The sequence below is a fragment of the Podarcis vaucheri genome (assembly GCF_965113315.1).
Source record: "Podarcis vaucheri genome assembly, chromosome: 9".
In the NCBI taxonomy this organism is placed as follows: domain Eukaryota; kingdom Metazoa; phylum Chordata; class Lepidosauria; order Squamata; family Lacertidae; genus Podarcis; species Podarcis vaucheri.
The window spans coordinates 79,884,607-79,900,937 of record NC_138767.1 but is presented as its reverse complement, the minus strand read 5'-3'; the positions used below and the strand labels follow the sequence as shown (position 1 = coordinate 79,900,937).

Genomic DNA, 16,331 nt, shown 5'->3' with positions numbered 1-16,331 from the left:
ATAAGCGGCTTAGCGGCTTAGAAAAGGGGGGGGAGGGGAAAAACCCAGCAGGAACTCGCAAGACATTGTCGTCTTGTGAAGCAAGCCCATAGAAAATTCGTTTTGCGAAGCACCTCCAAAATGGAAAACTCTTTCGTCTAGTGAGTTTTCCGTCTTGCGAGGCAGTCGTCTTGCGGGGCACCACTGTATCCTGTAGGAGGGCATTGCTAGCTGGTTGGAACCCTGATCAGAAGCATGCCACACAACAGTCTTTTGTTGCAGGTCCTGCTTGTCTCTGCACAGTGTGTGTGTGTGTGAGAGAGAGAGAGAGAGAGAGATTGTATATATTACACAGATGCTCGTTTCCCTATAGCTTGTTATGTACGGTTTACAGTGACTTCAATCGGAAAATATATGCACCTCAGTTTTGATACTTTGAATAAATTTTGAATCTGAAATTATATACTGTGCTACATAGATACAATTCAGTGTGCATTTCAGAATTGGGCCTCCATTATGTACATCAGTTACAGATTTTTAAATTAATGAATAATAATGAGTAGGATTGGGCTCCAACCTGTACACCCAATCCTACACAACTTTTAGAAGACACCTGAAGGCAGCCCTGTATCAGGAAGTTTTTAACGTTTGATGTTTTACTATGTTTTTATATGTACTGTAAGCCGCCCAATCCTTTGAATAAGGATTCCTTAAATCAGAGCATAACATAGTTTTTATAAAACCTGATTTTTGTAAAGAGTAGATTAATGGGAAATGTTTGAAGATGAACTGACTAATATTCAGTATAATGTCCCTACCTTATTACAGTTGGCCCCGTCTTAATGATGCTTCCATGTCTGCAGTAGTTAATTGTAAAAAGATGGGAACTCTTGAGTTGAGGGAGGTCTATTAGTTGCTCTCTTTTTGTTTACTTGATATAAAGAAAAGAAGAAATAAATTTATAATTTATTCAGAACAAAATGGAACAGTTGAAGAAAAAACATCCTGTGTAAAAGTGCAAATAAAGTTTAATGCTGAGAATTGTTGTAAGTGGAGTGTGTTTAATTCACAGTAATAAAGGCCAATTTCGGCAAACATATTTTGACCAATTTGCTTTTGTTTCCCAGCTGAAACGTTCCTCAAAACTTGTGGCTTTTGTGTTGCACTTAAAGAGGTTTTAGATAGTTGTGTGAAAATATAAATATTGAAGCTCTGATTGGAGTTAGGCAATAAGACAAGAAGAAAATATTGGAAAATCCTATTAAAGTCAGATGTTGGATCCCATGATGAAACAAAAAATATGAACATCAGAAGATTTGTGTGTTTTGCAGACTTGAATGAGGCAGCTTCAATTTGTTAGTTCAACAGATAAGACTGAATTCTTGTCGGGTCCTTATTTTTCAGTGCAGTGACAAAAAGTCCTTTCAGTGTTTATGCATACATAACAGTTGTGTGAATAATGAACTCACTGACCGTGCAATCTTATGCATGTTTAATCAAAAGTAAGACTTACTCTCAAGCATGTGGGTGCATAAATTATTGTAGACTTACAACACAATCTTAACCATGTCGCCTACTCAGAAGTAAGTCCTGTTGAGTTCAGTGGGGCTTACCGCTCGGTAAGTGGAGTTGAGATTGCAGCCTTATTCTTGTAAGTGATACTAAAACTGTATTCAGTTGTTTGAAACTTTCTGCTAGTTCTTAAAACACGCTGTTGTGTTCCTTTTTGCAGTAATTAACCTTCCCTTTTAATATATAACATTTCAGTGTGTTGAAATTCATAGAATTATAAGTATTCACATGTATGAACTTACAAAGGCAAGAAAATTACTGGTCTGTCTTTTTTGGATAAGGACTCGGAACAATCAACGAAGCACTTTTTGCAGGTTCTTATTTCAATGTGTTTTATTTAGAATCCAAGCTCAGTCGATCTGTAGAACTTCAAAGTCTTAATTATAAAGTTTCATTTGGTGATCTTGTGGCACAAGCAAAAGTCACTGGTGCCTCCTTCCGTCATCTGCTGCTCCCCATAGGTCCCAAAGACCCCCTTGAGCAACTTTGTGCTCAATATTATACAATAACTCTTTAACATACAGCCAAGGTTGTTCTCGCATTTGGGAGTGGTACGTGTGGGTGTCTGTGAGACCATTTGTTTTCTTAATTTTAAGTAATACTAAATTTAAGAGATGCAACTGCATTAGGATGCTCACTTTCAAAAATATTTGAGTTACTCAAAATATTCTACTTTCCTTTTAATAATGTTGCAGCAATACAGAAAAGCAGCTTTCATATTCCTGGAAGGAGCATTATTTAAATACTTCCTGCTATGAGTCCTTTTGTTTGTTTGTTAAAGGAAGCTGTACTCAAAGATGAAATAAACCAATTTCAGAAAATGTTTTTCAAAAGCTGTAAACTCAAAATAGTGAACAGAAGGTTTATGATTTATTCCTCACAGTTAGGATTGCATAGTCGCTCTTGTTTGAAGGGTTGTCCTGATTCAATAATATTTTGATCCTTTAGAATAGGAATCTCACGTATTTCTAAATTTCTGTATACTAAAAGAGCTCCTCCCAAATGCTTTTGTTTTGTAAATTTGATTTTGTTTATGAAGAGATATGATGTGCAAGTAGACTAAGATAAGTCAGGGCAGTTGTGCAGGAAGAAATGCATTATTTAAAAAGAACACAAAAGAGCACATATTTGCGTAAAATTTGCATGTGCTACTTTATACATGTAGATTTAAATTTATAAAGAATTGCTATAATTATAAGGGTAAAGGATACATTTGGGGCCAGGTAACCTGTTGTGTGCCTCCTCTATGTCTGCTGATGGGCCCCTGCTCGTCTTTATCTTCAAATCCGACTTTGGCTGGGCAGCCTTTCAAAAAATAAAGGATTCCTGGAGTCTTGTCCTCTGACACGCCTTCAAGTAGAGGACTGTTCTGTCTTAAGTAGGGTATGTGGCCGCCCTATGTTCAATTGTGCAGACATGCATGTGAAGAAAGTGTAAACTCTTCCCTTTCCAGGGTTGTAGCAATTCACTTCAGTAGTGCCACTTGAGGTGGGGTTTGGGGGCATTTTCTGGAGCCAGAGAGTAGTTGTACACAAGGATGAGCAATTCAGTTTTTAAACAACAATTCGTGAAGGAATGGGAAATGTCTCCTTTTATAATGCTGTACTTTCTCATTACAATCTGCCCAGTGAAGTAATCGAAATACCATAAAGTAAACTCTTTAATGCCTTATGCCTTATGCACTTCCATTTTTGAAACAGGTTATCACTGCAGAGTGACGTAAATGCTCCTGTATTGTTTGTTTGTTCTTAATGCAGTCAACAAAAAGATTGCACATTTTATTCTAATTGTTGTTTTTTATTATGCAATCCGTTGATTTTTCAGGTACTGCTCTGCCTCTGCAGTGGGTAAATCACATGAACTTTTTTGTTTAGTTTTGTTACCGGCAGATGTACTTTAAAATTTTGCCTCAGTTTTTTTAAACAACATTTTTAGCATCTGCACATTACATCTCTTTCAACATTTGCAGATAAAAAAAATATGCAAGCAGTCATTTTTGGGTTTATTCTTTCATTACTTTGAATAACTAGATATGAGTAAGGAAGGAATGTGGAACCCTCAAGTCTGAATTTTGGTGCATCTTCAGACCCTTCTATTTAGGATTTGCTGTCGTGCTTTCCTGCCCTTTTAATTTTGGGTGCATTTTTAAAGAGCTGTTGTCATTTAAATGTTGCTATTCAAATAACTTTTAGTAGAACAAAAGTAATGGAATAAAATGTGCACGCTATGCCTGTTAATAAAAGTAATTATAGGTCCCAAATTGCCTTGTACTTCCAGACTAGTTTTTGTTCCCCATTTGTTGATGTAAACCAGGAACTGAGCAAGGTAACCATTTTCATGAGATTAGAGGCAGCCAGGCTGACTGTCTCTTGGCTTTTTGCTCCCCCCACTTAAATGCATGCCCACCCCTATCTTCTGTTTAGATATCGCTTGCTTTTTGGAGTTTCACATTACTGCAGCAATTGATCTGAGTGACCTAGCTTAAGAACTTTAACATTGCAGTTGCAACTTAAACCAAATGTATACCCTCAAGAGGCAAATCATCTGAAAAACTGGTCAGTTGTGATTATGACCTACTATACTTTCTCCCCGCAAACCTGAATAGGATAGCACTGGAAATCATCAGTTGCTTAAACAGGCGGGTGACATAAATCTAATTTCTGCTTATACAAATGCAGCACTTTTGCAGCTTTAGAATAAGCATTTGAACCAGCTGTGCCAACTTTTCACAGTTGCTGTTCCTGAAAGTTTAAACTTTGCGTTTTATTCTATTTCACTTAACCATCAGACCCTGAGTTTTAAACTTAGAAATTAGGGTCATGAATTTGGAAATTAGATGCTAATTGTGCATCAAAGCTTTGACCTGTAATTCTCAAATATCTTCAATGTAAAAATTGTTACTGTTGCGGAGACCTTTATCCTATTAAAAATCAGATAAACATACCTAGACCGTACCAGGAATAGATGAATATTTAAATTATTCTTTTTATTATAAAGACATGAGCTTTACCTTCAAAATGTGCAATACTTTGTATACTTTTGCAGAGTAAATCTAGGTGATCTCAGTGGGACTCTGTAGTTTCAAGTAAACATGCATGGAATTAGACTAAAAAGCCTATAATATTGGGTCCGTGACTTGTCAAAAATATATTTTTCATAATTCAGTTGTTTAGGCTCTTACGTAATGCAGTTGGTGGACTTGTGCTTATTCTGCAGTGCTCTTTTTGTGAAAGGATTGCTCAAGTTTGAAAAATATTAATCGAACTTTACTTTTGGATCTGTATTTCTGAACTACACATAATGATAGAATATATAATATAGATAGAACATCTCTAACAAAAATAAGAATTTACAAAAACAAATGAATCTTCCAGCTTCTCGATTTTGATTCCTTAGTATTTTTAACGTCTCACATTTAGGTTTTGACTATTTCGGTTTTTAAATACAGATTTGTTAATCTACTACTCAACAAGTAACCTACAATCACCGCATCATTTTATCATTTGCATGAGATTAGAAGAAAATGGCTACACCACCTTGAGTTTTAACAAAGCCTGAATTGTAATAAGTAACACCAGTAATTTTAAAGGCATAATGACCTCTTTAATGTAATACACCTCTTTTATGTAATGACACCACTTTACACAAAAATAAACTGGCTTTATTCTAAGATTTAGAAGCTGCTTTCTGACACCCTAGATGTGACCCCTCATTTTTCATGCAGTTAACATTTTCTATCTGCAATTTGAAAACATTGAACATTTAAAATCCAAATTATGCAACAATTTCCCCAACCCATATGCTCTGTGGTCATACACAATACAGTGGTGCCTCGCAAGACGAAATTAATTCGTTCCGCAAGTCTCTTCGTCTTGCGGTTTTTTCGTCTTGCGATGCACGGTTTCCCATAGGAATGCATTGAAAATCAATTAATGCGTTCCTAGGGAAACCGCCTTCAGACCAGGTCCGGGGACAGTCTGTCCCCCGACCTCTTTTGAAGGCTGGGGGGGGGACAAGGGCTTTTCTTCCCACCCCCAGCATTTTAAAAAAACCCGGGACAGCGGAGGACTCCGCTGTCCGGGGCGATCTTAAAATGCTGGCGGGCGGCATTTTAAAATCGCCCCGGACAGCGGAGGACTTCTCAGCTGTCCGGGGCGATTTAAAAGCCCCTGGGAAGGCAGGCAGGGGGGACAAAGACTTTCGCCCCCCGCCCGCCTTCAGAAGGTGTTCCCGCCCCCCCCGCCCGGCTTCGGAACAGCTTTCCGAAGTGGGGCGGCTGGGGCAGGTGTCCCCGCCCCCCCTCCCCACTTCGGAACAGCTTTCCGAAGTGGGGCGGCTGGGGCAGGTGTCTCCGCCCCCCCTCCACACTTCGGAACAGCTTTCCGAAGTGGGGCGGCTGGGGCAGGTGTCTCCTCCCCCCCGCCCCACTTCGGAACAGCTTTCCGAAGTGGGGCGGCTGGGGCAGGTGTCTCCTCCCCCCCGCCCCACTTCGGAACAGCTTTCCGAAGTGGGGCGGCTGGGGCAGGTGTCTCCGCCCCCCCGCCCCACTTCGGAACAGCTTTCCGAAGTGGGGCGGCTGGGGCAGGTGTCCCCGCCCCCCCCTCCCCACTTCGGAACAGCTTTCCGAAGTGGGGCGGCTGGGGCAGGTGTCTCCGCCCCCCTCCCCACTTCGGAACAGCTTTCCGAAGTGGGGCGGCTGGGGCAGGTGTCTCCGCCCCCCCTCCCCACTTCGGAACAGCTTTCCGAAGTGGGGCGGCTGGGGCAGGTGTCTCCTCCCCCCCTCCCCACTTCGGAACAGCTTTCCGAAGTGGGGCGGCTGGGGCAGGTGTCTCCGCCCCCCCTCCCCACTTCGGAACAGCTATCCGAAGTGGGGCGGCTGGGGCAGGTGTCTCCTCCCCCCCGCCCCACTTCGGAACAGCTTTCCGAAGTGGGGCGGCTGGGGCAGGTGTCTCCGCCCCCCTGCCCCACTTCGGAACAGCTTTCCGAAGTGGGGCGGCTGGGGCAGGTGTCTCCACCCCCCCTCCCCACTTCGGAACAGCTTTCCGAAGTGGGGCGGCTGGGGCAGGTGTCTCCTCCCCCCCGCCCCACTTCGGAACAGCTTTCCGAAGTGGGGCGGCTGGGGCAGGTGTCTCCGCCCCCCCTCCCCACTTCGGAACAGCTTTCCGAAGTGGGGCGGCTGGGGCAGGTGTCTCCTCCCCCCCGCCCCACTTCGGAACAGCTTTCCGAAGTGGGGCGGCTGGGGCAGGTGTCTCCTCCCCCCCTCCCCACTTCGGAACAGCTTTCCGAAGTGGGGCGGCTGGGGCAGGTGTCTCCGCCCCCCCGCCCCACTTCGGAACAGCTTTCCGAAGTGGGGCGGCTGGGGCAGGTGTCTCCGCCCCCCCTCCCCACTTCGGAACAGCTTTCCGAAGTGGGGCGGCTGGGGCAGGTGTCTCCTCCCCCCCGCCCCACTTCGGAACAGCTTTCCGAAGTGGGGCGGCTGGGGCAGGTGTCTCCGCCCCCCCTCCCCACTTCGGAACAGCTTTCCGAAGTGGGGCGGCTGGGGCAGGTGTCTCCTCCCCCCCCGCCCCACTTCGGAACAGCTTTCCGAAGTGGGGCGGCTGGGGCAGGTGTCTCCGCCCCCCGCCCCACTTCGGAACAGCTTTCCGAAGTGGGGCGGCTGGGGCAGGTGTCTCCGCCCCCCCCGCCCCACTTCGGAACAGCTTTCCGAAGTGGGGCGGCTGGGGCAGGTGTCTCCGCCCCCCCTCCCCACTTCGGAACAGCTTTCCGAAGTGGGGCGGCTGGGGCAGGTGTCTCCGCCCCCCCTTCGGAACAGCGTTTTAAAATGCTGGGGGTCGGGAGCGAAGCGCTGCCGACCCCCAGCATTTTAAAATTTTAAAACCTTCCCGGGACACGGGGAGATTTTAAAATGCTGGGGGTCGGCAGCGCTTCGCTCCCGACCCCTAGCATTTAAAAACCTTCCCGGGACAGAGACTTCTCTGCTGTCCCTTGGAGATTTTAAAATGCTGGGGGTCGGCAACGAACGCTTCGCTCCCGCCCGCCAGCATTTTAAGATCGCCCGGGGCAGGGGGGGGGAGGCAGGCGGAGGGGAGCAAAGACTTTTGCCCCCCGCCGGCCTTCAGAAGAGGTCCTCTTCTGAAGGCCGGCTGTGGGCGAAAGTCTTTGCTCCCGACCGCCAGCATTTCCCTATGGGCTTTCGTCTTGCGATGCAAGCCCATAGGGAAATTCGTCTTGCGAAGCGCCTCCAAAACAGAAAACCCTTTTGTCTTGCGGGTTTTCCGTCTTGCGAGGCATTCGTCTTGCGGGGTACCACTGTATGCAATATCTTGTTGTTGGTTTTTTGTGCCTGCATATAACTCTGTTTTTTAAATTAAAAACAACAACACAACTCCAAGATCCTTGATTTTGATATTGATGTCTGAATGAAGAACCACTAGGTCCCATTTTTAAATGTTGTCTTCCTTTCAGTAATGAATTATTTTTATTACTATTATATTTATATCCTGCCTTTTCCCCAGACCATGACTTGAAAGCAGCTTATACAAATTAAAACAACACAGATAAAATACAGAAGGCTTAAAACATATAAAATATAGGAATTAAAAAGTAATTAAACTGGAGTAGAATTAAAACAATATAAAAAACAGTTACAGTGGTACCTCAGGTTACATACGCTTCAGGTTACAGACTCCACTAACCCAGAAATAGTACCTCGGGTTAAGAACTTGGCTTCAGGATGAGAACAGAAATCGTGCTCCAGCGGCGCAGCGGCAGCAGGAGGCCCCTTTAGCTAAAGTGGTGCTTCAGGTTAAGAACAGTTTCAGCTTAAGTATGGACTTCCAGAACGAATTAAGTACTTAACCTGAGGTACCACTTTATATTAAAATACAGATAGTAAAAGCAGCACAGCACTATTCAAAAGCCCTTTCCGTAAAAAAAAAAATGGTCCTGCAATGCCTGCTGCAATAAAGCAGTCTTTTCTTGCTGGCAGAATAGCAACAAGGAGTGAGCCAGTCTAGCTTATTTAGGGAGCAGCCACCAAGAAGGCCCTCTTGAGAAATGTATCTTAGTGGTAATTCTTTTGTGAATGAATTTTGAAAAGCAATTGCAATTGAGATTTGTCAGGTGAGGATTCAGCACTTTGACATGAAGGGTTGTGCAGAGGATCATGAAGGTATCCTTTTTATTTATTTGTTACACTTATCCCCTGCCTTTCCATACAAAAGGTTTTTCTTCTGAAAACCAACCCTGTATTTCCACGTTCCATCTTATTGGCAATTTCCCTTCTTGGGCAAGATAGTTGAACAAGTGTACATCACTTATCTGGGAACACAACTGGATATGAGCACAGTTTTATAAACGCCTAGCAACCTGGCATGTGGTCTGTTAATAGCGTTGGGTAGGCCTTGATTAACAGTTGCTGCCTGTTGATTTATCAAGATTTTCCACCCCATAGACCCTCTTAGATCTTTGATGCCTTTGGTAGTGTGGATCATGAGATGTTGTTGGAGACACAACTGCGGAACCTGGCAGGAATTCAAAACATGCCTGGTTTTGATTATAGCCTGGAGGTCTGATTTGTTATCGTCCCTTTCGGACTCAACGTGCCCTGTCCTGCCTCCTGCCCAGTGTCACATATTGAATTACTGGGTAAGGTTACATATAATCTAATGTCAACAATATGCTGATGATACCCTGCTCATTATTGTAGTTTATCTGAGCCAAGCTCTGCAGTCTTCCAGGTTCAAGCCACAGCTGGATATTTCATAATGAGTGTTAAAGAAGTGCTTTCTTGATTCAGTGTAATAGAACAATATCCCATCCTTTCTTCAGTGCGGGGGTGAGTATAATTAGCCTTGGATAGGTGAGAATAGCCATCCACCTGCAGCTTTACACATAATTTAAGTTTGTGGTTTTTTGTTTTTTTGGTATGACATGCTTCGTTAAGGGCTTCCCATGTTCACTTAAACTCCAAAATGTAGAGAAATTTGTGGGCCCTTAATATGCGTACTTGGGCAATGTGGATCTTCTGTGATTCATTCCAGCTTCACCACTTATTTATCTATTTATTTATTTAATTTATGGAGTGTTTCCAATAAAACCTCTTGAAGCAATGTAACAATACAAGCATCAGCAAATAAAAAACTGTTTCAGTTTCAGTGCAGATGCAAACTGGGAAATCTCCACTTAAAAGGCTTGTAGGAAAACGAAGGTCTTCAGTAGCTCCTGAAAATAAAATATAGAGATGGCTGCCAGAGGCACAATGTCACATGAACCTGAGTCTACTAAATACATGAGTCCATATAAATGAATCATTCAGTCCATGTTCCAAGCACCTAACTGGTGCTTGTAAAACTGCAAGGTATGCATACATCCTGGTTTTAAGATAGAAAGCATTAAAAGTCCTAGGTCCAGGTTGCCCTCTTCTTCCATATTTTATTATTTAAATTATGTTTGTGCCGTTTGTTGTGATCCATGGGGATGCCCAATATTGTGGTGGCCCAAACAAGGGGATGTTGGTAGTTCCTGGTTGCCCAAGCAAGACAGCGAGGAAAAAGAAGACTAGGTAAAGGCAGCACCTAGGAGGGAAATAAAGGTGGGAGTTCAGGACCATGGATAGGGCTCTTGCAGTGGAGACGAAACATTCAAGTTGTCTTAGTGAGCAACTGGCTGAGTTTTGCAGCAGGCCTAGGTAGCCATTGACTAAACGCTCCATACCCTGAAGTGCCACCTCCCGTCAGTTCAAGGACCTTGTTCTTTCTTCTGTAGCTGTCGGTTTCTTCAAGGTAGTGGGGTTTCCAGCTATGGAAATCTCCATCTCATCCTCACAGTTGCAATTCTGGAGGACTAACTCCAAGGAGGTCTGTTCTAGGATCATTAGGGTGCTGACCCTAAACAAAATTCGTTAAAAGTAAGCCCGTTTTATTGCAGCGGAACAAGCTTCCCCAAGAAAGGTGCACTTGTAAGAATACTTGCAAGCAGTGCTCCCCCCCCCCTAGAAAAATAGGTGCCCTTCCTCACCATGGAGATGTTACAGTAGATGCCACATTTTTTAACAACAACAAAAAGAGGTGCCGGTACTGCGTACCCTTCAGTGCCCCCTAAAAAAACCCCACTGCTTGCAAGAAAGTAAGTCCTATATCCCTTTCTCAACCCCCCTGGGAAAGGAATATAGGTCAAGAGATAAACATCTATGAATGGAGATGGACCTGGACAAAAATCCAGCCGTCCTAAACCAATGCCAGCAGACCTAAGAGAAAATATTGTAAAGATCTGATTTCAGTGGTACCTTATCTCTCACATACTAAGGGGATGCTTATTCTGGGATTTGCTGAACATCAGGCTGTTCTGGAGCCTAACTGCTAGCTCAGTTAATGAAATGATAGGATACTCCTTACTATCAGAAAGAAAAGGCATGATTTGGGTTATTTACAGGATCAGATAGCAGCAGTTGATATGAAAATAACTGTAAAAATATGCATAGAAAAGTGAAAGAAAAATATTCCCCTATTGGAATGGAGCATTATAACTGATTAAATTAACATTTAAGGAAGACCAGATTTGAGAACTTGAGCAAACATTTGGAACACTGGTCACTATTAATTACTTTTTCAAATGACAATATACAACCCTGCCACACTTTCCCACTGCTGTAAAAAGCGTTTTCTCTTTACTTTGGTTTGCTGATAATTTGTGGTTATTTTATATTTATTATATCTATCATTTATTGATGTTAATTTCCTGTTGTTTTCTGTTTATGCCTATGCTAATCTACATTGTTATTTTGATTTATTTATTTTGAAAAAGTAATTATTTAATCAAAAAAATTTAAGAAGGCAAAACCTGTTTAATGGATTTTGAGCAAACCTGTCTAGGGTGTGTCTTTCAGTGAGTTGTGGATTCTAGGAGCAGGTGTTAAACTGCCCACCATCAAAATATTTTGGCAAGACATGGAGCTCATTGAAAGTATTGTTCCTTGTGTCTTCCTGTTGTATTTAAGTCTGCTTTAATTAAAAATTATATATCCCTTTGAATAATAGAGAAAACTCCAAAGTCAAATGAGTATGCCTGTACCCTAGTTACTGAAGGCTTCAGATAAAAATGCTTTGCTTGTCTCCTGTCACTGTTAACAGAAGACAGAAGTTTTAACTGCCTTATCAAAAAAGATAAAGTATTTGTTCTGTTACTTTTAACATGATATGATTGGGTTCTTTCATCTCTGCCTCCCCCCCCTCAAAGAAAAAGTGATGCTTGCAGGCCTATAGATACAGCATCTTCAAACTACAAACTAAGCAAAAGTTGCAGAGAGATGAACATACTATCTCAAGACATCAGCATGCTAGCACAATGCTGAAATCTTTGTTGCCATCTAGTGGATATCCCTGTTGTGTGCAGGAGGTTGTGTATTTCTGCTAAATCTATAAAAGCTTTCCTTCTGGCAAAAAGTATCTTTGGTGCCATTCCATTAAAGACTGCTTCCTGGGTCCCAGAAGGAAGCAGTCCTAATCTTTACTCAGATTTCGTTTTTTTAAGATGTGCAACTACTCATTCTACATGCCTATTTTATAGTTGTGTTTTTCATCTTTTAATTTTCATCTATTGTTATAATGGTTCTCTCCGTTTTATATGCATCCTGAAATGAAATAATAATAAACAGCATTACAAAAAACGAAAGGGGAGGCAGCCCTATTTAACCAGCTGAGAGATATCACTTCTAGGGGTGCCACACTCTTTCTGCTGTCTTCTGCTTTAGCACAAAAGACTTTAGCTAAAGGTAAAGGGACCCCTGACCATTAGGTCCAGTCGCGGACGACTCTGGGGTTGCAGCGCTCATCTCACTTTATTGGCCGAGGGACCCGGCATACAGCTTCTGGGTCATGTAGCCAGCAGGACTAACCCACTTCTGGCGAACCAGAGCAGTGCATGGAAACATCGTTTACCTTCCCGCCAGAGCGGTACCTACTTATCTACTTGCACTTTGACATGCTTTTGAACTGCTAGGTTGGCAGGAGCAGGGACCGAGCAACAGGAGCTCACCCCATTGTGGGGATTCGAAGGGAATTTAGCTAGATGACACCTATTTTTGTTGCCTTTTCAACCCCTGCTCTCTCCCAACAACCTTTTTTGAGCTCAGAGGCATATTCTATTTGGATTTATCAGACCGAAAGATCGATCGCCCCATTCTGAACTGAGGCTGACTTGGAATTCGGTGGCTGCTTTAGTCAGGGCCACATCATACCGGCCTGTTTCTACCAGTCTTGCTTGATCTGGGAGCAGTGGCTATTTTCTGTCGCTTCTCCGCCACAGTCCTTATTTTCCAGCACAGTGCCTAAGATTTTCCTGAGTCCTGTGGAAGTGTCATGGAGGTCGTGGTCTGACCCTGAGGAGGAGTAGGAAGATCTTGGGGATTTGATTTTGAGGATGCTGGGGAGGATGGGCATGCCACTTGTTGGTTCAACATCTTAGCTCGTGCCTAGCTATGCCTTTGCCCTCTCATGTGACAGCTGATTCTTGCAACCTGTGACTTGCCTTATGTACTGTTCTAATCTGGAAAATAAACACCTTTAGCAAAACTGGAGTTCCAGTTCCTCGTGGGTCTGGCAGTGGTTGACAGAAGGTAGTCCTAAGTTGGTCTTCCTTGCTGGAATTAGTTCATCAGTGCAATTTGAGTGCTCTTTGTAAACAGCCCTCACCTTGCATTTGATGTCCAAGTATCCTACCTTGGGCACATAAAATGCTTTTCTTTTCCCTTTCATTTTTAAATCCAATATTTACATTTTGCTTTTTTTATTTTATTCAGGTCAATAACATTGGGAAACTGAAAGATTTTCTTCTGCAGCACAGGAAAGATTATATTAATGCCTACAGGTAAGTATTGCAATAGGAACAGTGGGTGGGTGGGTGGGTGGTGAAGAAGTGAAACATTCATGGACTGATGCACTCTCCCTTTGTGGAAAGCTCTTGTGCTAAATTTCCTCTCTGATTTCTGAACCTGTCCTCATAGTCAAAAAATGTTAAATTGGTTTCCCTCCGAACAGGAAGAATAAAAGGTTGTGGTAAGAAAGAAAGTTGTGTTTGTTTAATGAAAAGAAGTTTTGGAAGCTTGTCTGTTGTGATGGATTGAGATGGCTGTGGATGCATGGATTCCAGTACATACCCACAGCCTATGCACTAGGAAGTTGCTGCCACCAGCTCCAGCCAAAAGACCACAGCCACTTTAGGGATGAAGCCTGCACATGGAATCTGGGAGACAACCAAGCGAGCTGCCGCCACCTTGCATCACTGCCGAGGAAGTCTGAAGTCTGTGGCCTGCTTCCCTTTTCAGCTTCGTGCCACAGCCTGTCGTGTAGAGGTGCAGCCTTGCTCATGGGGGAAAGTTCTTTGAACTTAAAAGTCACTTCAGTCAAAAACCAGTGTTCATTATTAAAAAAAAAAACTTGTGGTCCGGGTAAGATAGTAAAAGAGGAATAAGAATTTTGGAATGTTGAAGGAAAATCAAAAGATTATTTCACATTTGAATATCTAAGTGCAGATGTGCCCAAGCAGAGATGAAAGACAACTGCTTGAAGTGTGGAAGAAAAAGCTGATGGTTTCCATAGTGGAAGGGATAATATCTTTTGAAAACACACACACACACACATATATATGTACCCTGTTTTTTCACTGACAGGGGTTCAAGGTGGCTTATGGATAAAAATAAGAAATAATATCTCTTTAATTCTTTTTAGTCATGTGTTAGAATGGTTAAACCACATCACCAGGTGGCAGTGTTCATCTTTTGGATTTAATAGTGGTATTTATTTTATGAGAAGAGGTAACTAGTGTGGGAGCAGTACCCTGACACTAGTTGCAGTGGACTTAAGGAAACAGAAGCGGAGTGTGCTAAAATAAAATTAACAATGCTGACTGTTTCCCCAGCCATGTCATGTCTGAGTATGTGCGGATGACAGACACCGAGCGAGACCAGATTGACCAGGATGCCCAGATCTTTATGAGAACATGTGCTGATGCAATTCAGCAGCTCAGAACAGAAGGTAAATTGATTAAAATAATGTGTGAGTTGTGCCAGATGTTTAAAGCGTTTATCTGCGAAGCATAATGCTTTTGTGTTTGTGTTTTGTTTTTAGCACACAAGGACATCCATTCCCCACAAGTGAAGCAGCACAGAGAAGCTGTCCTAGATTTCATTGGAGACTATTTAAAAAGTATATATTTTTCTTGAAATTGTGGTATTTTTTATTGTGTCTAGCCATAATTATGTTCTTTAAGCTTAGACCAAAATGCTGTGCATCGCTGTAGCCTTTTCATAAGTGCTTCCCTGTTTCCATTGCTGGGACAGCTAGACAGCCAGAGTTGCAGGGGGACAATAAGGCAGTGGTGTAGGGAGGAAAGTTATAGATATGTTATGTCCCAAGTAACATTTGTGGGCAACTGGAACCTTGAATTTCAATGCACACAAGTCAACTGGCTTTAAAAAAGCAAAGCAGATTTCAAACTGACTTTGGAAGGAAAGCTAACAGGAGAAGAGTTTAAGTTAACTCGTTAGGGTATCCCTAACAAGTCCACTAAAATTAACAAGCCCATCAAAAATATTACAGAATTGTTGGGGAGTTGCAAGCAGTAGATACTTAAAGAGGGAGAAAAATACTTTTTTTGTGCTAACACTAGAAGCCTTAAAGTCAGAATAGGTTTGAAGTAAGAATATTGAACCCTTAAACCTGGTGGAGCATTATCACTGGTATGGATCACCCTGGAGGTTGGGACAGCACTCTTTTGCTAGATTAGAGTGGTTCATGACATCCTGAAGTGTAGTTAATACTAAATACTGTAGGTCAAGAGTGGTAAACTACAGCCCCTCATAGTTTTGAACCCCTGCTGTGGGATGCAGGTTAGACTGAAGCTTAATGTAGCTTTCAACTACCCTGCAGTGTTATCTATTCCTTTTGTTAGGAAACAACAAGGGGGGCACATAATATAAATTTTATAAAGTTATGAACAATGTGAAGTGAACTTTATTCTGTGCAGACTACTTTTCTCTTAATAAAAAATTATAATTCATGCCTATTCAATCAAATTGATTGGTAGTAAAGTTCAGAACACACAACTTCGATAAAATCCATTTATTAGGTATAGCGAGAACATGTCTACCAATAACTATTAGCTCTAAGAACTTAAAAATTGATCCTCTATGTTCAGAAGTGCTATATCAAAGAGGTAGCATATACTACAGAGGTGGTATATTGTCAGTCAGACATCCATCATATTCAACCTGTGAGTTTTACAGGTACATCTGGGTGGTCCCTGATCTAGCAAGACATTTTTTATGTTAATGTATACCATTTTCCTCTTGTTTACATGGCACCTTCATAACTATAAAGGAGTGTGTAAGCTGTATTCAGAACAAAGGGCTATCCGGGTCAAGCGAGTAGTTGATAAGAAAAGATTGTAAGTAATATTCCTTTAAATCTGTGCTTTTTATTTTCTTTGGAACTCTCATTAAATTTGTGAGCAGGTGAAATGTCTCCGTAGTAAATAGGTATGTTCTTCATTCACATGCCTCAGAAAGCCAAACTGCACCTTACAAGGGATGCACAAAAGTGCAGGATCCCAAAGAGGAAGGTCTCCTGCTTTGCTCCTCCCCAGTCCTTTTTATTTCTTCACTGCTTTGGTTTGGTTTAGTATGTCGTCAGAATCTGAGCTTGTGTATAAGCTCTCTCCTCACTAACCACAAATGATAGCCAAGAACAAAACCTTGGCTGCTGCTGAAGGAAAGAGCTTAACCA

At 42.5% G+C, this 16,331-nt stretch overlaps 1 protein-coding gene across 1 annotated transcript in view; it reads left to right on the top strand.

Moving 5' to 3' along the window:
- Nucleotides 1-16,331, top strand: part of STX18 (syntaxin 18) — a 53,066-nt gene that overhangs the window by 19,555 nt on the left and 17,180 nt on the right. Inside the window, exons 2-5 of the mRNA XM_082238579.1 lie at nucleotides 13,349-13,416; nucleotides 14,467-14,582; nucleotides 14,676-14,753; nucleotides 15,927-15,993. Coding sequence (XP_082094705.1) covers nucleotides 13,349-13,416; nucleotides 14,467-14,582; nucleotides 14,676-14,753; nucleotides 15,927-15,993 — 329 coding nt within the window. The remainder of the gene's footprint in view (nucleotides 1-13,348; nucleotides 13,417-14,466; nucleotides 14,583-14,675; nucleotides 14,754-15,926; nucleotides 15,994-16,331) is intronic.